Source organism: Mirounga leonina, unplaced genomic scaffold (genome assembly GCF_011800145.1).
Source record: "Mirounga leonina isolate KUSES-001 unplaced genomic scaffold, KU_Mleo_1.0 Mir_321, whole genome shotgun sequence".
NCBI classification, from domain to species: Eukaryota; Metazoa; Chordata; class Mammalia; order Carnivora; family Phocidae; genus Mirounga; species Mirounga leonina.
This window is the reverse complement of record NW_023270680.1, coordinates 4833769-4855688: the sequence shown is the minus strand read 5'-3', so window position 1 is coordinate 4855688 and position 21920 is coordinate 4833769. Positions and strand designations below refer to the sequence as shown.

Sequence of the window (21920 nt, the reverse complement as noted above, 5' to 3'; positions counted from 1 at the left end):
TGAGCACAATCCTAACCGGAAAAGGAAGAGAGCAGAGGCACACTAGCCAGAGCTTCATCTTCTCGTCTGTGGCTTGCATCGGCTTTATCTCAAGTCACTGGGCCTCCCTCCCGGGACTGGCACCATCCTGTGACGAGGGCTCACGTTTGATGCCTCACTGGTAGCAGGAGGCTGCTGACCCCCCACGTACAACCCAAAGGCCGCCAAGGACGGAGGATGATGCACAGGAAGGAAATGGTGCGGAAAGTGGAAGGACACCAGCACACAGCCCCCCGGCCCCCCGAGGTCCCTGCAGCGAACCTGGCGGAGGTCTCAGGGCCACACAGCCCTACCCCAGCTGCAGCAGGGCCTCGAGAGGACAGGACCCGCGTGGGCGTGGGGAGAGGGGAGGAAAATGCCACCTGAACTGTGAATGGAGCCCTTGTGCCCCGAGCGGGCTGGGCTGCCGGGCCTGCTTGCTTGGCCCACGGTCCTCGGTAACCCCAGCTCCAAAGCAGGACTTCGTGGAGACAGAGAACAGCTGAGGTAATTAACAGCAACGGAAATGAATCTTGAGAAGACCCATCGTAAAGCAGAAGAAACATTCTAGTTCCACAGGTTTGCATATTCATAAAATCTGATTTTTTCTAGTTTCTTCTCAATGACTGCGTCTTCTATGAAACACTGACATCTGTTAAATCTTTCAAAAACCTCTTTCAGATGAAGCAAAGCACGTGCCAAGGACCTGCTGCAGCTGTCTGAATCAGAACCACACACCGGCAGTAACCCGGAGCCTGCGCTCCCCCCGCCCCCGCCCACAGAAAAGGCACAGAGCGCCGGCAGGCTCCTCCGGGTGCACCATCGCGGCGCCAGGGAACCCAGAGCTCAGCCCCCGTGTCCGCTCAACACCAGCAGTGAGCACCACTCACTAGCACCATTCCCATGAAATTCTCTTCAAAAGAGAATTTAACAGAAAACTAGGGGACACATTAAAACTCCGTGAGGACACAGAGAATCGTGCGTGTTGGAGCCTCTGTCTGTCCCAGCACTCTGAAGGCGCCTCTCGCCAGCCGGTCGGCCCCAGACTACGCTGCGCAGACAGCGGGCTGCTTCGATTCCACTTCCGACCCCGCTGTGGCCAGTGGGAAGGCCCGCGGCTGGGCAATGGAGCGCGCTCTCGTGAGTTAGGGGCCAAGGTATCCTCTCTTTAAAAATCCGTCCCTAACAAAGTTATTCACCGTAGCAGTATCCTAATGAGCGATCTCAAAAAAAAATCCAAAGGCAAATTACTAAGAATTAAGTCACATTTCACAGTGGGGAAAGGACAGAACTGCCATTCATATAGGAAAATAAAAATTAGACTCCATACTTCACTTGGAAAATTTAGATGGATTAACATTTTAAACGTTTTTAGAAGGTAAATAAATAGGGACAGAAATAACCAAACCAAGAGAGGAAAAAAACCCAGCAGAATAAAGTTCACAGAATCGACTAGGTAAAAACTTGCAGTTTTTGAGCCCTTCATCCCAAACAACAGGTGTTTCATATCTTCTAGGCCATGTTTTGAATGGAAATAAAAACCAACAGAAATGAAGAACGTTTTATACGTTGAACTCAGAATTTTAAAAACTCCCATTTGTGAACAAAAAGGCTGTAAATATTCAAAGTGCAACTAACAAAGAGAATAGGAAGAAAAACGATGAAAATTGGATAACCTGTCAATAGGAAAGTACTAAAAGCTAGTGTTTCCAGAAAGAACAGATGCAAGGAGAGAAGGAACTCTCACCAGAGTGACTGACGCCTCCTGAGCCTCGACGGACGGCCATGCTCCCTGGAAACACAAAGTGCTCAACCGACAAGGAGAAAAACCAAACCAGGAACAGCAGAAAACTGTGAAGGTATCAGTAACTGGAAAACATGCCAAGACTAGAGGACTTCGCCGGCAAGGCGCCTCTCCTCCTGGGGACAGAGAGCACAGAAGGCACCCCAGTGAAACAAAGATCCGGGCCAGACCCTCCCGCACACTCGGGAGCACCAGGGACTTCAAGTCAGAGAACCCAGCATCGCCACCCAGCTTTCTCCTTCAACAGGAAGAGAAAGCTGCAGCCAAGCACATAATCCCAGAAGTCAACTACTAAAACCAGACTACTGAGAACAAGAGGAAAAACCCCTACTATCAGTATTAATGATTGGGTAAGAAAAAATGGGGGAGGGAGAGATAGGCGAAAACTAGTAGGGCTATCTAGCTATAAAAAATTGATACTTTGAAAAAAAAAAGAGTAAGCCAAGGGGTGCCTGGGTGGCTCAGTCAGTTGAGCAACTGACTCTTGGTTTCGGCTCAGGTCATGATCTCAAGGTCCTGGGATGGAGCCCCACGTCAGGCTCCCTGCTCAGTGGGGAGTCTGCTTCTCCCTCTCCCTCTGCACCTCCCTCCTGCTCGTGCTCGCTCCTCTCTCTGCACTCTCTCTCTCTCAAAATCTTTTTAAAAAAATTCTCTCTCTTCCTCTGCCCTTCCCCGCCTCTAAAAAAAATAAAAACAGAGTAAGCCAAAAGTACAGTGAAGCAACTGGATAAAAAGGAATATAAAAACTTACTTTCTCACTCAGGTATACCCAATAGCCAGTTAGTAAAGGAAATCAGGTAAGCGTGGGTACCTGGAGCCGACTGTGCCTTTCATTTCGAAGCATTAGGAGCACCCAAGATGGGTTTGAGAACAAGCTGCCCTTTCCGGCAACCACTACAACCAACACAGGGTGATCCTGGCATAAAATAAGACCAAAGAACAAAAGGAGAGAGGAGTCCTGAAACAGCTGTATGTCTGACGCAAATGTACAAGAGGAACACGGAAAGACATTTGGGAGAAAGTCAGATGTTTTCAGCACAAACAGTCCACGTAAATTAAAGAAACAAAGAGACAAATATGTGTCAACATACAAGAAAATGAGACAAAACTTGGCTGTGGCAGATGTAGGATATTAAACCAAAGGTCAAACAAAGCCACTTTTCTGGAGAAGATCCTAAGACGACCACACAGTAAGTCCAATGAACAAATGACCACTGCAAAGGGCCATCCCCTCCACAGAGCAGGCAATGGACAAAGACCCCGCCGTGACATGCACCTACGGGACCCCGGAACTGGGAGAAACACGTTATGCTCCAGCTAACCCCAGCAAACAAGATGCTCCACCCAATTAATTAACCAAAGAAATGTCCAGTTTAGAAATCACTGAGTCTTCACAAGTTATGTGAGGAATCCATTGTTGACGGGGAAGTATTCTTTATGGAAAGTGATGTCAATTTTCATGCACACGTTTCAACCCAACTGAACTTCTAGGAACCTCATTTGATGTAACTGCTCCCACAAGAGCAGACTGGGGGTAAAAGCTGCTAGCCACTCTGCCGGGGTGCACAAGGGCATCAGGCCAAGGCCACAAGAGCACAAAGGGCGAGCGAGCACATGCCACGCACCGGGCCGGCCAGCCGGCCCTGCCGGGCACTCGGGAACCGCCTGGGAATCCAACCCCTGCTTGGCAGATGACGGGCAACAACTCACAGGACTCTGCGGGAACTCTTCCTCATGCCTTCTGGACAGTCCTTCATGCCTTCCCAACGCCCTTGAACACATTTTCACAGCTCAACAAACTCTGCATGGACCCTTCATCAAATGGCTCATGAATAAAGGAAAGACAAGCAGAGATGGTGGACAGGACAGGACACATGGAGCCCACCACTCTTTCTCTTCCTTCCAGCTCTGGATTTCATGTTAGTGCCCTGGCATCCTATCAAGCAACCCCAAAGTCTCAGATAAGAGGTTATCTGCTCAGGCTCAGGGTTGATTAGCAGCAATGTTCCTAACATTCGGGGCAGGCAGACTGGCCAGGCAGCCTGGCTTCATGAGGCCCTTGGCACATCCTCCCTGCCACCCTACCACATTGATGCCAGAGAGGGTCAGCTGACCAAGGGAGCAGCTGAGAAGACAAGTGAACATCTTTGTTCTGGTGGTCCAGTTTTCTCCTAGTATCTTTGTTAATGCATGTGTGTAAGTATATAGTCCTATGATACTGTGTATTCATGACATGATCGAACACACCATCAATACTAGGAAATACTGGTACTTAATATCCTCTTAGGGGAAATTTACCTCCTAACGATAGGCTGGGAAGTCACTAAAAGAACTGTTCGGGGTGCTCGCTTCAGCAGCACACGAACATTGGATGATTAGCATGGCCCCCACTCAAGGGAGGACACGCAAATTCGTGAAATGTTCCAGAGTTCGATGAACACGGGAAGGGAAGGAAAAGACAGACAAAAACAGAGGAGACAAACCGTAAGAGAGTCTTAACTCTCAGGAACAAACTGAGGGTTGCTGACGGGGAAGGGGGTAGGGGGATGAGGTGGCTGGGTGATGGGCATGAAGCACTGGGTATTATAGAAGACTGATGAATCACTAAATTCTACCCCTGAACCTGTGGGGCGCCTGGGTGGCTCAGTCGTTAAGCGTCTGCCTTCGGCTCAGGTCATGGTCCCAGGGTCCTGGGATGGAGCCCTGCATCGGGCTCCTGCTCCGCGGGAAGCCTGCTTCTCCCTCTCCCACTCCCCCTGCTTGTGTTCCCTCTCTCGCTGTGTCTCTGTCAAATAAAAATAAATAAATAAACTGTTTAGGAAAGAAACATAACCACATGACTTGGCACATACATTAAGAATTATATACAAACAAGAATGTTGGTGTACTAATACTCAAAACAATCTAACTCTATTATGAAAGAAACAAAATGCAGGAAACGCCTGAGAAACAAGCCTCCCACAGGCTTCAGACTCCACACAACTGCAATTTCACCGCGTGCGTGTGCGGGGATGGAGGGACAGCGCCAGCAACCAGGCTTCTGCTCAGGCAACCGTCCCCACCAGTGTGTCGGGCTGCAACTCAAAAAGACTGAAGTTTAACCAACATGCTACGATCCACCCACCCCCACTGTACCAGCTTGTGCACTCAGTCCACGCACAGGGCAGAAGGTCACACCAGAGTAAGGTGGTTTTCCCAAAGCATCAGCAGAAAGGAGCCAATCCGACTTCTGCAACATCATCTCCAGTTCCACGGTTCTTCGGCGAGGCTCCCTGCCACTTGCTAAAAAAGGCCTGTGTTCTCTATCTACTACCCATGTGTGGAATGCTTGCAGTATCAGGATGCAGTCCCCAGCGGTGAGCGTAAGAGGAGGGTGGGGTGGGAGAAGGGCATGATGGCGAGACACGCTTTCCTGACACACATCAATCCTGTATGTAATAAACTGCAGTTTACAAGACTATGAAACTGAACATTTACTAGTCAGGGCCCAAAGAGCAAAGAAGTGTTGTAAACCAAGATGCACCCTCAAGCCCTCCCAAGCCACACCTGGTCATTACGTGGCATGAAGGAGCAGGGCACGATGCTTTCCCAGGTGAACGAGGAGGAATGGAAAGGGACAGTCACTGCCATGCTGGGCTTACTCCTCGAGCACCAGCTCAGTGAGTGGTGCCCCCCAAAGGACCTCTACTCGTCACACTTGCATTCCAGAACAGGTCCTCTGTTTTCTGAATGCTCAGATACGAGGAAAAGGACCGACGGTCCCCAGTAAATGACTCACCCACCCAGGTAGTGTGAGGGTGCCTGACAACAAAGGCAAGAGGAAAGTATTTGCCACCCGAGGGCAAACAGCGAGCTGATGGGCCTCTTGATGCCCACGACCAGTTCTCCCTAACAAGTGAGACTCCAAAGTCCCAACAAGTCCTGGTCTCTGGATCTCCGTGACTTCTACATTTCTGACTGATATGGTTAAGAGCTGTTATAACTTCCCCTCCCTTGACCCTCTCAAATGTCAAGATGTAGAAACTAATATAGCCAAAAGTCATCTGGCCTATCGCAGTCCCAACTGTTAATCATACTAAGAACCAAGGTCTACATCTAATTAATGCAATCACTACAGCTCAAGGAGTACAGAATAGCATTCTCACAGCGGATGAAGCAAGAACAGAAAGTCACCCACATGACCAGATTGGGAGAAATACCTAAAAATCAAAGCGGGTGCATTACATGCTGGAAGGACACAGGAAATGCGGATGAAGAAAAATGGAAGTCAACGTTTCTTGAAGGACTTGCATCATTTAACCACCCAATGCACAAGTACTGACCACAAAAACACCTGAGGTGGTATCAGAATTTTTTTTTTTTTTAAATATAAGCCATTGGGTCATAAAAGTCAACCCCTCTTGACCACACAGTATCAACTGTTCCAATTTACTAGGCAATTTTGGGCTTGAAAACCTCCAGAAATGGTTACTACTACCTCCATCCTGTTACTGAACATGCTGATGGTTAACTTTCGCCACTACGGAAATCCAACAGCAAAGACAGTAAGACCGATTATAAACTACTATTCGATTCTCTGAAAATAAAATTCCAAACTAATTAGGTAGCGCTTCAAAGAAAACTGAGAAGAGCAGTCCCTGAAGAGGGTAGTGATAGGTAGGAGGTAGGTCATCAAGGAGAAATTTTAAACCTTTAGAAGATAATAAACAGAAATGACCACTGACTAGAAAGATGCCATCTCCCCCCCCCCCCCCCCAAGCTTGGCCATTCTGTAAGGAACAGACTTCAGCAGACTAGGTACACAGATTCTAAGAGTAACTTCAGGAAATCTAAAGCTAACTCTACAAATCTCTACAATTTGCCCTTGAAAGAACTTCAAAGAAAAGAGAGGAAGGACAAATCGCCATTCGTGCAGCCACGAACATCATCATCGTCTTCATCATAAAGTTACTGAGTTCCCAAACTCGCATCTGGAGCCTCTGGAGCTGTAAAGGAAGCAAAATCCATCGAACTCAATCAGACCAACTGAGGGACCACAGGGATGCAGGGAAAAGAGCAGCCTGACATCCCAAGCGTGTGCTGGCCCATCTTCTTCAAGGACTGTAAGGATTTCTGCCCCTTAACAGAGACATGCAGCACATGGCAGACAGGACACGCAGTGCGTGACAGACAGTGCACACGGGATGTGAGCCCGTCGGGGCAGGCGCCCCGCTGTTTCCACAAGGCATCCAAGCCTACAGAATCACAGAAAAGCATAGGGACCAACAAATGACCAGAGCCTGCAATGTCCACTATGAGCTCTTCTCGCACGTCATTCCTCATGGGAGCGATGCTGCCAGAGCTGGGAAGACGCCTCACGGCTCCGGGTAAAAGGGACTCCTTAACACGCACCCCCCCGCCCCAGACAAATTTGTAAAATGAACATTGCTATCAACAACACAAGTGCAGAACGAAGGCCACGTTCCCCCAATGCCAATGAAGAACATTTGACGGGGATGCTCCCCACCAAGAAATTTCAGCAGCAGGACTCTCTGAAGTCAGAAACCTCTGCCTCTATCCTGCATTGTAAAGCAGAGTTCACAGCGGGACGTGCACCCGACAGTCTCAAAACACGCCCCCCGCCCAAGAAGGATCCCAAACAGGAGACCACAGGTCTAGTGCAATGCCTCCCGGGAAGCTCTAACTAAGGGAGTAGACAGGATTTCTTGCTCCCCTACGGGGGCATCAACCTGCTCTATCGGGAGGGTTCATCCCACCCACCTTTCATGACAACTGTAAATTCTACGTCTGTTCAGTTCCAGGTTATCAACTGCAGTTTCTCAATGACAGAAATCATCTATCCTAACGGCCTAAACCAAGTGAGCTTTCTAGTATCAGAATTTTGGTTTGTGAACCTACAACAGGCTTCTCTTCTCCACAGGCCTGGAGGGCTAGGACAGCACATTTCACAGCTTCCCTTAGTTCAACTGTCTTCAAGAACTTACACTGCATTCTGCACTGTTTTTAGTTTCTATGAAATTTTCTACAATACTCTTTGTTTCCAACAAAAACATTTGATTCTGTAAAGACTCTATGGTACCTGGGCAATTTTCACATGCCTTCTAGTTGGGACAGGAATTTGTCTGTCATGAAGGAACCATCCTTAGGTCCTCCTGTCTTTCTGGCAGGACCCTATGCTTACCCAAAACAAAGCTGAGTGGGGTTGTTCAAATGCAAGCCACGTCCAGTTTAACATCCCTCTGGCTGGAATTCTAGTCACTGGTGACTGGATCTTCAACGTGATTTTACACATCGAAAAACAAAAAAGAGCTTTATTTTTGTTCACACCTATGTCACCCCATGACTTTGACATGCATATCACATCTTTAAATGAGCTGGCATCAAACGTACCCTAGAAAACTAGAACCTACTTGTAAAGAATGAGAAAGTCGTATAGCTATTTCTTCCTTCCCCGTAAAAATGTTACCATAGGAGAAGCTTCAATAAATTGCTCATCATTATGTAACACAAACAGGAAAATAGACACCAACCCTGCAAATATACTGAGAAAAAGGAATACAGGTCACTCAATACCGGCGTCCACCTTGAGGAACAGAACTCAACAAGAATGAAGGGACACTGGAAGCCCAGGTACAAAATCATACACAGACACAAGAAGGCTACAGGCCCCACTCAGGAAAGAATGCACCAAACACATTCGCATTTATTATTATTTTTTTAAGCAAATGACAAAGACCCAGTTTACCAGCTTTACTTTTTTAAACCTAAGCTTAACATTACATATTTAAACAATTGTCAAATCTTACTAAGTTGCCAGCATTCATGCACAACTAGAAAAACATCCTCAATTTATTATTAAACGAGAAATGTATTACCATTAATGCATTAATATCTCTCACTACTAAATACTGAAAAAAACTTGAAATTATTTTTGTGGAAGATTCATCCTGGCAATGTTAACTTCACAGCAGGCTGACTCTACTTGGCTCACGTTTCAAGCACGATGGAAAAGCAGGTCCGTGCTGGTGTTAGTTTATGAAAGAGTCACGGCCACCGTGGATTACGTTTAATAAAAAAGCAAAGTGCATACAGAGATTTACAACAATTTTAAAGACAAAAAACAAAAACAAAAACGAAACAAAACAAAAAGAACAAAAACAAAAACCCCCAAACAATGGTCCTATTATGTGGTCCCAACAATAAACTCAAAAGTCTATGACAAATAGGGCTCCGATGAGCTGTGTATAAATACTTTAGATTAGGTACAGTTATACTGAAAGTTGAGTTCGTTTGAAATCTTCAAAAAAAAGCGTTCCTGTCAGTCCTCAACGGTGCCCGTTACAGCTAACGCGCCTGCCACACACGTGCGTTGTTACTTGTTATCCAAGCGCAGCAGCTGCTCCTTACCATTTATCGTTAAGGACTTTAACTGGCCGTTCTCTTCCACTTCCACTCTTTCTTCACCGTTCTCCACAATTCTGAAAATAAAATGCATTTCAAACCTTTTTTTTTAAAGTCAATACATGTGAATGTACCTGCCTATTTTTAAAAAGCTAATTCCCACTCGCATATATGAAATCACTGATCTTGAGGGCTAAAAACACAGGTGAAAGCAACCTGACAACAATTCCTTCTTAGAATACATTTCTTCTGACAGGTAAGAGCAGCGTCTCAAACACTGCGCAGGTGAACACGCACTGTTCACGGTGTTACTGTTCTAGCAGCGCTAACCGAAGCTTCCAGGCGTTTCTATGTTATTACACATTTTAAGTGTCGCTCTACATAAAGATCACTTCTGCTGCAGAAGTATTAAGCAGCAGTTCAAATGGGAAAGCTCTAATTCAGACGTCAAGATCCCACCGCTGCCAGGTTTAACATACACCCTACACATGACACTCGGAGGGTGCGTGTGCACGCTCGCACCGCAAAGGACACGAGGCACCCACCAAACAGTACACCTACTTATTTAAAAGGTATAAATAGCCACCGTACCTCTTTGTAGTGATTTTTCTGCCATTAACCATTTTAGTAGAAGTTGATATAGATTTGAAGTTGCCCATCCCACTACCAGCAAATGCCGTGGAAGAGAACGAAGTGAGGCCCCCGTGACCTGGTGACGGGAAGGAAGTAAATCCTGTGGGAAAACAGGAAGATCAGGGAGCAATGTGTCAGTACTAATGTAACCCAAGTATGAGTAACAGGAAAACCACGAAGGAACAGATCAAACCAGGAGAGTGGTGCCTGAGCAGAGCGGCCCCGGAACCACGAGGAGGAGGGAGGAGGGCGCGTGCTCCCCTGGAGGCTGGGGAGCAGGAGAGCCCCCCCTTGTTGCATCCTATTTCCTGCCCCCCTCCCGGCCGGGCCCTCGGCTGAGCCCACTGGCAGCTCACCCTGGCAACAGGCGGCCAGCCGGGCCCGTGCACCACAGAGGAGCGGGACGGCAACGGGCATCGCCGTGCGGCAGGAGCAGAACGCTCACCGGCACAGAACGCCGAACCCAACCTGCTTACCTTCTCCTTGCAATGTGACCACGAAGGGGTGACACTCTGAATTATTAAAAAGCTCAAGAATTTTAGAAAGAATACTGCAAACACTTACTGAAAAAGTATGAATCTGCCTAATTCACTTGCGGACAACATTCTCAATTACGGCAATCACACTCCAGACACTAAAATCCCTGATTTCCACAAGTTACACGAAAGCAAAGCAACCTTTGATACTGGGACTGGTTTGCTTGTTTCAAGAGCTTATCACTACTCGTCCCACTTGGAAAATATTCACATTAGAACAAATCCCCATACGCCCTCAACATGACGCTTTACAAGGCTCCTAGAAGTAAGGTCTGCATCCACACACCCCCCAACACATTAGCCACCATTTCTTAAATGAAGTACTATTCTGTTGATGTATTAAATCCGCTTTCCTGGACTCTCCCTTAAGCCTGAGCAATTCTCCTGCAGCATACTGTGCGGTCCCTAACGACGGGCTGCTGTAGACAGGCCATCTACAGTCGCCCCTGCAGCCAAGGGTCAGCAAACCCACCGTCTCCCTCCACGGCGCCAGCGCATACTCCGAGGGAAGAACGCGGAGCTGTATGCTGCGGGCAGCCTTCGTGACAAGAACCGCCAATTCCTACCACGTAGCATTTGAAATAATCAGAGAATCAGAAAAAAACAAGAGCTCCTCTGTTAAGAGGAACTATATGAACTTCCAAGAAAAGACCCTAACTCTCCAGGTAAAAGACGTAATTATATCATGCCACGTGCATAATACTCTGGTTAATCAACTGCCCCCCCCTTTTGCACATTTTTTTTTTAATAAAAGATTTTATTTATTTATTTGACAGAGAGAGACACAGCGAGAGAGGGAACACAAGCAGGGGGACTGGGAGAGGGAGAAGCAGGCTTCCCGCTAAGCAGGAGCCCGATGTGGGGCTCGATCCCAGGACCCTGGGATCCTGACCTGAGCTGAAGGCAGACGCTCAACAACTGAGCCACCCAGGCGCCCCTTTTGCACATTTTTTTTAACGAGATCTCTACACCCAACATGGGGCTCAAACTCACACCCGCAGGATCAGGACCCAGATGAGCTGCTGTGGGGCAGGGCAGTCACACACGATCGCACCCCCTCGTGCACTCCGCGTGGCCACGGGCACTCGCACAGTGTTCCACCCCACCTTCCGATCCCATCAACCTGGACCCTCCTAGAATACTATCTACTGTTGTTTTTTTTTTAAAGCTGCCAAGGAGGTCTGACAAAAAAGGATTCAGGGAGATCGTCTACAAGTGGGTTTTTTCACAATTATTTACCCCAAATCAAGTAACTCCTTTTAACCAATAACTTCATTAAATGCTGACCTTTAATAGTAAGATTAGAAATGGATTTTCAAGTAAAACAGTCTTGGGAAGATTAGGGGGGGAAAATATAGGTTACTAAGTACAGATTTTCCACACATGAAACTACTGGCAAATCTACAAAGCTATTCTAACCCAAAGGAATATACTCTCTTCAAACTGCTAACTGAAACTGCTGATCAGCACTGATGTCTGTTCACAGATTGGACATTAAATCTAAGGATTTAATACCTGTATCAAAAGAAGAAAACCCTCCTCCAAAAGACGGAAATCCACTGAAGGCAGAGAAAAACGACCCTGTGCCTCGGTTCCTGCTTCCACGGGTGCCTCTTCGACTCCCAAAAAAGTCCTCAAATGGGTCTTCTAAAAACAAACAGATGCAGTTTGTAAAGTCTTTATTCGAGCTTATTTTTTTCATGGGAGAGCTGCGATAAAGGGAAAACACGTTAACACCTTATAACACACTATTCCATCAGAAGAAAAAACTTATCAAGAAGTTTTAACAAAGCTTATCTACAGAGCAACCAAAGTTCATCTAATGACCAGCAACTTAACTTACTCGTCTAATTCAACTACAGCTAGAATACACTAAGGAATAAATAACCAGACTGCTGACACAATCATTCTATGTAACAAATATAAAATTCAAGATCACTCATGTGCACTTCAAACTCAGACAGGGAGCCGGGGTTGTTTTTTTTTTTCTTTCTCTTTCCTGTCAAGATCTTATTTAAATTCAAGTTAGCACATATACAGTGTACTATTAGTTTCAGAGGCAGAATTTACCAACTCATCACTTTCGTATAACACCCAGTGCTCATCACATCCCGTGCCCTCCTTAATGCCCATCACCCTGTTACCTCATCCCCCACCCCCTCCCCCCCCAGCAACCCTCAGTTTGTTCCCTGGAGTGAAGAGTCTCATAGGGAGTTCTTTTATTTGAGAGTGAGTGTGCCCGCGTGCATTGAGTGGCAGGAGGGGCAAAGGGAGCGGGACACTCCTCGCTGAGCAGGGAGTCCAGCATCAGGACCGGAGCTGATGGCAGTCACTTAACTGACTAAGCCACCCAGGAGGTCTTAGAGAGCTGTTTTAATATGGCCTCTGAGTCCAAGTAGCAGGCACTGTCCCTGCTGCCACCACTGGAAAGATTAAGGGGGCTTCACACTCAGGTAACTGTACTCCAGGGAACCTGGGCTACCTTCCCCAATGTAATTACGAAATAAAAACAAAAATGGATTATTCTAACATTTATTTGCATAACACATAGAGAATGGTGTAACGAGTGAGGCAAAATTTAATAGCTGTTGATCCTGGGCCATAGGATTTAAGAATTCCCTTTACTTTTCTATAAGCAAAAAAAAATTAGAAAGGATTAGTCAAAGTCAAATCTGAATAAATGTTAATTGGCAGACATTAACAACATGCTCTATTTTAACAGAAAATTACTGACACAGATAGCCATAGTATTCCTATTAGACATACCAAATGCTCCTGAAAATAAAAATAAGATTAGCCCTGATATTTTGTTATCAGTCAATGGGGCACTTACTAAAAACATAGGAATCATACAAACTTTTTAAAAATACACTACGGTTCTGTGAATTAATCAGTGTTATTTTTTTCCCCCAGGGAAATAGAGAAGCTCAAGGAATCCTGATGAATGGTAAGAAAAAAACGCATGCCAGAGAAACAAACTACAGAACCAGGATGGTGTATTCGGTACGACCGGGCAAGAGTGACCAAAGCAGGGGAGTTCACGACACAACTCAAGGGCACAGACACACGTGACCTTCGTGGTGAACTCTGCCATGATCCGCAGACACACACAGAGGACCCGCAAGTTGAGAGCAGACGGCTAGGCAAGGCTAAGAAGCTCAAAATAGGGCCAAGTAAAGAGCGCGGGCAGTCTTGGCCTCTTTGAGCTGTTCTCAGCGAAAATCGGCTGGTCTGCTTCATCTAATGCTACGTGCAGGAAGATGGGCCTGAAGGACACATTCAGAGTCACTGGTTACTGGTGCCCTCCTGAAAGCGCTTTAGAAAGGACAAGGTGCCAGAGGAAGGAGGAAGGCCTACGTGCAATCCCAGTGCGCAGACATGACCCCACTGGACCCAGAGGAGCCAATCCAAGGGTCACAGAGGGTACTGGGTTAGAACTGCTAACTGCTGGCAAGTCAACCCCCAGCCTGCTGGTGTTGCAACTTCATGCCAACATTCCACAGCAAATGCTGCCCTTCACAAAATAATTCCTAGGAAAATCATTTATGACCTACTACTTTGTAAATGGGGCTGGGCTTACAGTCCATTGTAACAGAAGTATAAATGGAAGTTCATCTTATCTAAAGCTAGTTAACACTTGAATTTCTCCAGAACTCACCCTATTCAAATAAAACCACAGCCTACACACCGGTGACACCAACTTTTGTCAGAGCCACCCTGATGTCCACCACTCACGTGAAGAAACAAACATTACAAATGCAATTTAAATTTACTGTGCAACTTCTGACTCTCCCCTAAGAAGTTAACATCAAAAAGAATTTACATGGCCTGCTTTACACTTTCAGGAATCCCTAAAACCATGTTGTTCTGCACCTGAGACTTCATTTACACTGAATCCTACCGTGTTTGTTCTCCTAACGTACTTATTAACTTCTTGAGGTTCACACGGCAATCAAATCCTTAGCGCTGTTCTCTTCAGAGCGAGATCCAGGGGCCTTATGGTACCACCATCAGACACACGGGCTCAAATGCTCACACTCTAGGCTAAATGAAGACTTGCATAACTATACAATTCCGTTCTTCAGAAGCTACTTCGAAAGCTGGTTTAGAAGTAGGAGTAAAGCCAGTGGATTTTCAGTTTATATTTTCTGGTATTTTTCTAAAAACTCCTTTATCTTATTTTTGTTGTTGTTGATATTGCACAGCCTAAATGCTTTTCTACAACTCGGGTAGTCATTTTACTCACTGAACTTTACGTTATGTAATTTCAAAATTGAAGTTTATAAAAGTTTAAACCCTGAAAATGAAAAGTCTCAGTTACATCAGTCACGGTGACACAAACACTTTCTTTTTTTAATATGCTTATGCTGTTAAAAGCAGCCACTGTAAAATTAGACAAATCTTTATTAAGAGCTTATCACTGGCTATTTGGTTTGTACCCTTTCAAAAAGCAGTTAAAGACTGTGTACCGTGACCTTTCAAAATCTTCAAGCCCCAAACTAAATACAATCAATTTTTAAAAACTCTTCAACCCAGCATTTCTACTTCAGGGAAATCACTCATCTCAAACATGGAAATACTACACTGCACTAAAAGAATTCAAAGAATTATATACTGAAAATTGAAAATAACCAAACTTTCCAAAAGAGGAGGAGGTAAATAGCATTTTAAATGCACATTTTAAACGAGCATTAAGTTTAGGCTTTAGAAAAAGGCAGAAGAGAACATTTAGGTAACACATTACAACTACTATAGGTGAAAAATATTAACAGTGGATTTTTAATTGGTAGCAAGACAAATGTTGATTACCCCTTTACCTCATTTATATTTCCAAAATTCTTAGGTATGCATCATTTTTGAGATACAAAAATGATAAATATTTTATTTGTATTTTAGAAATAAAATTGTAGTAAGACAATGTAACATAGCCAAACATGCTACCAAGTACGGTTTTACTTTCAGCCCAGTGGGCATACAAACCACAGCCAGCTGAGGTGTCTGCTCAAGGCTGAGGAAATGGGGAGCATGCGCAGGAGGAATAGACCCCTGAACAATGCGGGCTTAGAGGCCCTGACCCCTCACACAGTCACAAATCTGAGTTTAACTTTTGACTCTCCAAATGCTTAACTGCTCATAACCTACGGTTGACAGGAAGCCTCACCTAGAACACACGTGATTCACATACTTTCTATGTTGTAGGTATTATATTCTGTATTCTTTCAATAATGTAAGCTAGAGAATACCAAATATTAAGAAAATCATAAAATACATTTACAATACTGTAATCCAAAAAAAAAAAAAAAACCCTACAAAAGTGGAGCCGCGTAGTTCAGACCTGTTTATTCAAGGGCCCACCGTACTTACAAACATCAGCTGCGACCACACCTGACTCCTTAAAGAAGGTACTCCATGAGTACCCCCTTCTTATTTTGTTATAGAGGTTTGTGAACACGTTTTAATACGTTAAACATCTTGTTCTCCGCCTCTCCTATCCCCTTACCATGTAACCTAAGACATACACTTTTTATCACAGTATTTCAGGACCTCACCTCCCCATCAGGGAGAAATGTTAGTGCATTTTCAGGCATATACAGGATAGCTATTCTCATGTTAGGGAAAATAATAACTGCGCTATTATCTTTATTTGGAGATTAAGTGTAGTAACTTCAGGAGAGGAGTATGGGTATCAAGTTGACAGAGGGTGGGCCTGTGGTGGTGAATTTCACATGGCAACTTCAAGGGGCCCCAGGGTGCTCAGATATTTGGTCAATTACTGTTCCGGGTGTGTCTCTGAGGGTGTTTTGGATGAGATTAACATTTAGATCAGTAGCCTGAGTGGCTGGCCTCATCCAATCCGTGGAAGGGCTGAAGAGAACAAAAGACCACCCTCCCCCAAGTAAGAGAATCCTCCAGCCTGATGGGTTTTCAACTCGAACACTGGCTCTTCCAGCCTGATGGCCTTTGGACTCCAATCGAGACAGCAGCTCTGCAAATTTTGACCTTGTAAGTCTCCATAATCGACTGAGCCAACTCCTTATAGTGAACTTCCTCAGATATGGATATGTAGTCAGAAACAGAAATATGTAAATATAGACCACGTTGCTTCTCTCTGGAGAAATGGAATACAGATTTCAAAAAATGAAACCGGTATTCCTGATCATTTATTTTACAAGGATCTTTAGGCAGGGGAGATACCAAGGCGACCTGAAACAGACAGAGGTCTGGAGTGTAAGCCAACACGGTCACCTGAGGGCTTGAGGCACCGAGCCCTGGATATATAGCACACCTTCTCCACCTCAGAGATGATCCTGCTAGTCTCTCAAAACAGGAAACCGAATCCTTGAAGGGATCAGTGATATCAGCAAAATACTCATCAAGACCAAAGTAACAAGGTCAAACTTAGGACAAAAAGTACATTTAACTGAATGCTGTGGAATAATTTTGCACAAAACCCACCGTAACAAATGCTTACGTGCATGCATACATACAAACAGCCTTAAGGAAAAAAGAAGTATTGTGAAAGATGTTTTAAGCCATACATTTTCTTAAGTTTTATACCAAAATTCAGTATCTGATAACCACAAAACAAATTCGGAGGAACAGATCAAATAACTCCTTTAACCCCACAGCAAACGCAAGCACAGGAACAAAACTAAATCCATCATGATCAGTACTGCTCCTAGCCCACCAACCCGAAGTACACACTCCAGGAAGAACAAACCCAACCAAGAAGAAGAGGCTTTAATGGCAGGAGGCACCAGCTGCTCTTTCCCCCAGGGCCTCACACTGTGGACTCCCCAGCCACAGAGAAAAACTGCGGGGAACAGAACAAAACAAAATCTGAACGCAGCACAGGCATTTCAAATAAAGAGTGCTGCCTGTTCGACTTCCCTACGCTCTCCCACAGCTGCGGCCGTTCAGAACATCTTCCCCAGGTTCCCAGGAAGGAAGTGGTCCCCTCAACTACAGAGTCCAAAGTTCCACGTGGAAGACATGAGGAGCCAAACCTACAAGAGACTCTGCAAACTGACCCAAGCGAGGCCCACAACTACACTAGAAGTCTAAGAACCAACACAAGTCAAGGCACTGGCTTCCCCCAGAAAACGGAAACCGCACACAGAGGGCCTGGCCGTCTGCGTGATCCAGAGCCGGCATGCAGACCCTCACTACGGGGTGCCCCACCCCCGGTGGGGTGGCCAGCACTGCTGTTCTCCCAGCCCAGGAACAGTTCTCGAACCACCTTCTGCAGGAACCAGCCTTCTCCTCTCCCTGCTGGGGGTGCAGCTGAGGGAGCAGAGTGACAGGAACCAAGTCTGAATCACTCGCAGGCACAAACTCACGCACCGAAAAGCCGGCGTCACCAGCTACCTTCAACTGAAAATGGACTATTTCCACAGTCCAAGAGCAAGAGTTCTCAAATGAGCCAGAACGACACACTCCGGTATGTTCTCCAAGGGAATCTGACCAGAGCGCTAAGCCTCCTCCAAGAGGAACAAGAAGCCAGAGGGGCAGCAATAGTGCCCCCCCCCCCCCATTCAGGACCACGGGCTCTGGTGCATGGAGACCGTCTTTAGCTACTACAGCTGGAAACCAGTCTAACACGCTCCGTTACCTATGTGGATTTTTAAGTCTTATTCCCTGCCTTCTTTCAGCTTACGCGTGTGCAAGGATGCCCTAAGGAATTCGGGAGGGCAGCCGTGCCTCTGACCTGACTTCTGGTTTCTTTTGGCACATCTCACTTCAAGGCTTCCCCTTCTTTCTCCGTCCAAAATTGGCTGCTTCTAACAAACAACTCTTTAGGGAAAACGACGTTACAGGATGGACTGTGGCCCTCCAAAATGATGTGGAATCCCGAAGCCCCGTGAGTGTGACCTAATTCGGAAGGAAACAGTCTTTGCTGAGGATGGAGTTGAGATGAGCTCGGTAAGGTGGGTCTGAATCCAGGAGCGGTAGTGTCTCTAGGAGGGGGAAGTTTGGACAGGGACACGCAGAGGCAGCACGATGTGCACACACGGGGAAGAGAAGGCTACACGCAAGGACCATCTGAGACCGCCGGAAGCTCGACAGAGGCCTGGAAGAGCTGCTCCCTCCCAGGACCTATTTCCGACTCCCGGCTTCCAGGACCAAGAGGCATCAGTTCCTGCTGTCAGCCCCCTTGCCTGTGGAACCGTTTTGCCCCCCCCCCCCCCGACACCCAGCGGGCCTGAAAGCGGCGGCGAAGCCCTGCGGGACCACCAGCCTGCAGGAGCTGCCCCGCCTCTCCTCCTGGGGTTCCACCCCTTGTCCCCTCCAGTGCCCCCAGGTTGGCTAGGCTGTCTGAGCAAGGACTGTCTCAGGCACTAGTCAGTAAGGCACAAACATTTTATTCCATCAGCCAGCCCAGGCTCACTGCCCCACGGGCAGCCCCTCCAGCTCCGGGCCGCTGTCCTCACTCAGCAGCTCCTCGCACTCCTCGCTGAGCTCCTCCACGTCCCCTGGACCCGCCTCATCCTCACTGGACACAAACTCCAGCTCCTCACTCAGGAGCTCGCCCTGGCCCCGGCTACAGCCTTCGCTTGGCTCATCTTCACTATAGACATCAAGCTCCTCGCTAGATATCACATCCAAAACCTCGCTGTTCTCTTCACTCTGGCCGTCTTCTGCCGAGTCCTCAAACCCGGGCTCCAACTCCTCACTCGCCACCTCCTCGAACCCTGGGAGAGCAAAATGATGGGCTCACTACATTAAACTTAGATCTCGTTCGACAGTTAGCTATTACCCTCCTCAACAACACTCCACCTCCCTCCAAAAGCCCGCTTTCCCTGGGGCGCCTGGGTGGCTCAGTCGTTAAGCGTCTGCCTTCGGCTCAGGTCATGATCTCAGGGTCCTGGGATCGAGCCCCACATCGGGCTCCCTCCTCGTCAGGAAGCCTGCTTCTCCCTCTGCCACTCCCCCTGCTTGTGTTCCCTCTCTCACTGTCTTTCTCTGTGTCAAATAAATAAATAAATATCTTAAAAAAAAAAAAAAAGCCCGCTTTCCCTGAGCTGACAGGCCGTATCCGTGTCCGCCGCCACGGCAGGTCTTTCACAGACAAGCCTTACAGGACTGATGCCATCATGAAGGGAAAACGGGCTGAACTGAATGGGTTTTCAAGTTTGGCTCTTACTTTTTTTTAATTTTTTTTATTTATTTATTCATGAAAGTCAGAGAGAGAGAGAGAGAGGGGCAGAGGCAGAGGGAGAGAAGCAGGCTCCCCGCCTAGCAGGGAGCCCGATGCGGGACTCGATCCCAGGACCCTGGGATCATGACCTGAGCCGAAGACAGACGCTTAACCACCTGAGCCACCCAGGCACCCCTGGCTCTTACTTTCTAACATGCAAATAGAAGTAAATAAAAACGCTAAGTTATACCCAAACAATTCTTCCAAACGCTATCCCTGCTGGGCCTCTAATGACTGCAAGATACTAATATTAGTTACTTGTCCATCTTAGAATGTTGAGTAATGGTGTCCTGTAAAAATCAACAATGAACAGATCACCCTAACTCAAGTTAATGCAATCCCTTCCAATTCGCATTTGGACAAGAGCTCATTTTGGCATGCTCAATATTTGGGAAAAGATTTAAACAAAATCAGGTGCCTGCAAAGGTATGACCTGCACCCTCGACTTCAGGGCCAAGGGCTCTGAGCAGGTTCTGGAATCCACGTGACTGCCGGGGGGGGGGGGGTTGTGGTCACAGGGCTTCAGCATCAGCAAGGCCCCAGGCCCAAGCACTCTACCACCACCTGACAGTCCTCACTGATGTGTCCTGGGGCACAGATCTGCATACAATCTGTCCAACACTCTTCACACCTCGATCCTTCCCACTGGCTCGCTCACTAGCTCTTTGAAGTTTTGTCCCCTTCCGTTTTGGGAGTCAGACATGGAATTTTATATTCTGATACTTGCAAAGTGCAGTTCAGACTGTCTTCGATTTTTGACCTACTTTTCTTAGAAGGCGTAACAGGAGAGGGGGCAAAAAAAAGTGTGAAAAATTTAGACTAAAAATTTTGTGCTACTACAAATGGACATCACAACAGGGCTGAGTAAGAAGATGCAGATGCTGGTGACCATCAACGAAACAACTGCCAGATGAGAAAGCCCCAGCCCTGCATGAAGATCCAGACTACACATACCCCCAGCAGGCTGTACCGTCACTTCATACATGTAGTAGCCGTGGAGAAGCTTCTCTTCCTGTGTGTAAATCCGGAGAGCCTGAAAATGGAAGTCACCTACAACACCTATAAGAATGGATTGAAGAAGTATCACTGCTACACTGATCATGGGAAACATAAAGGAAATGCCTATTCTTAAAATCTGAGCACCTCAGCATCTAAAACCGAGGGCCCAGAGTCTGAATTACAGCAGACTAGTTATCTCTTAAACAGTCCAAAAGAAGAAATTGCCACCAAATGTGCCTCGTGTCCACAACGTCCGTGAACTACACGTGTACATAAAGATTTCTGTATATACACATATCTCACAATCTACAAGATAGGAAAGTCAAGAGGTTTAAATACCTTATAGTGGGCAAAAAACTGTAATCACTTTCTCATTTACACCCAATTATAATCTCTATACCTTCTTCACTCTAGAAACAACTGCTCAGTGAAAATCATTCCTATTGAGGAAGCTTGGCCTGTCAAACTATTTTCCCAAGGAAAACAAAATCTGGCTCAATTCAATCACTAATGGACTCTTCCCCAAGACAAATCATGAAGATATAAAGCATGCTGGGCCTCAGGCTTAGAGGTCAGCCTGCTTTGCCACCCCCCGCCCCACACCCCGTGATGTGCGCTAGAACCGAAACCCTCGGTGGCAGAAGATCCTCACTTGGCCACCAGGAGATTCACCCAACACTGCCCTGCTCCCCCAAAACAACCCATGTGCGGTTCGCTAAAGGTTGTAACGAGACACAAAAGTAAATTTTAACACAGGGAAGACCACGAAATTCTTTGTATTTTCTTATGGTGAGATCTGTTACATACACAAAAGCCAATCAATAAAGAATGAATATACGTATCTCATATATTAACGGGAAGGAAAGCCTTCCCGATCCATACGCTGCCTATGGTAGCAGCATTAAAGCTGAAGTCTTCGAAAGACCAATCTCCTCTCCACCCCTAACTTAGCCTCACTGTAACACCTGTGGATGAAAAACTAACTCATGCTGATACATATTATACTACCACCCAGCACCCTCCATCAGCTATTCTCTTCAAGTCAAGCCAAACCACAGTAAGAAAGAAGGAAAATCTCTCTGAATCCCCATCTGAAATAAACTCCGGGGCCACACCATTTAAAAAGCCCCGATACCTACCAGACATGGCAGCAAGTTACTTTTCTTCATGCCTAGGATGCGCAAGGGTCCACTGGTTTCTCCCCCGTCATGTGCAGACAGAACATCTCTTCTGGTCCCCCTGGAGGGGAGCAGGTGGTGGTCGGGCTCTCCGACGAGGCTCCAGGCCACAAAGGATGGAAGCACAGGCTGGGGAACCCACAGTGAGCCAA

The 21920-nt window shown here is 46.6% G+C and overlaps 1 protein-coding gene across 5 annotated transcripts in view; it reads right to left on the bottom strand.

Moving 5' to 3' along the window:
* Positions 1 to 21920, bottom strand: part of DNAJB6 (DnaJ heat shock protein family (Hsp40) member B6) — a 66003-nt gene that overhangs the window by 14265 nt on the left and 29818 nt on the right. For 3 of the 5 annotated variants that reach the window (XM_035029886.1, XM_035029884.1, XM_035029885.1), the window contains exons 6-8: positions 11908 to 12039; positions 9815 to 9956; positions 9230 to 9300 (exon numbers count right to left, since the gene is read on the bottom strand). In XM_035029886.1, the coding sequence (XP_034885777.1) occupies positions 9230 to 9300; positions 9815 to 9956; positions 11908 to 12039 (345 nt within the window). Of the gene's footprint in view, positions 1 to 1624; positions 1939 to 9229; positions 9301 to 9814; positions 9957 to 11907; positions 12040 to 20545; positions 21680 to 21920 lie in introns of those variants that run through there. The other 2 variants (XM_035029888.1, XM_035029887.1) reach the window with 2 other exon arrangements.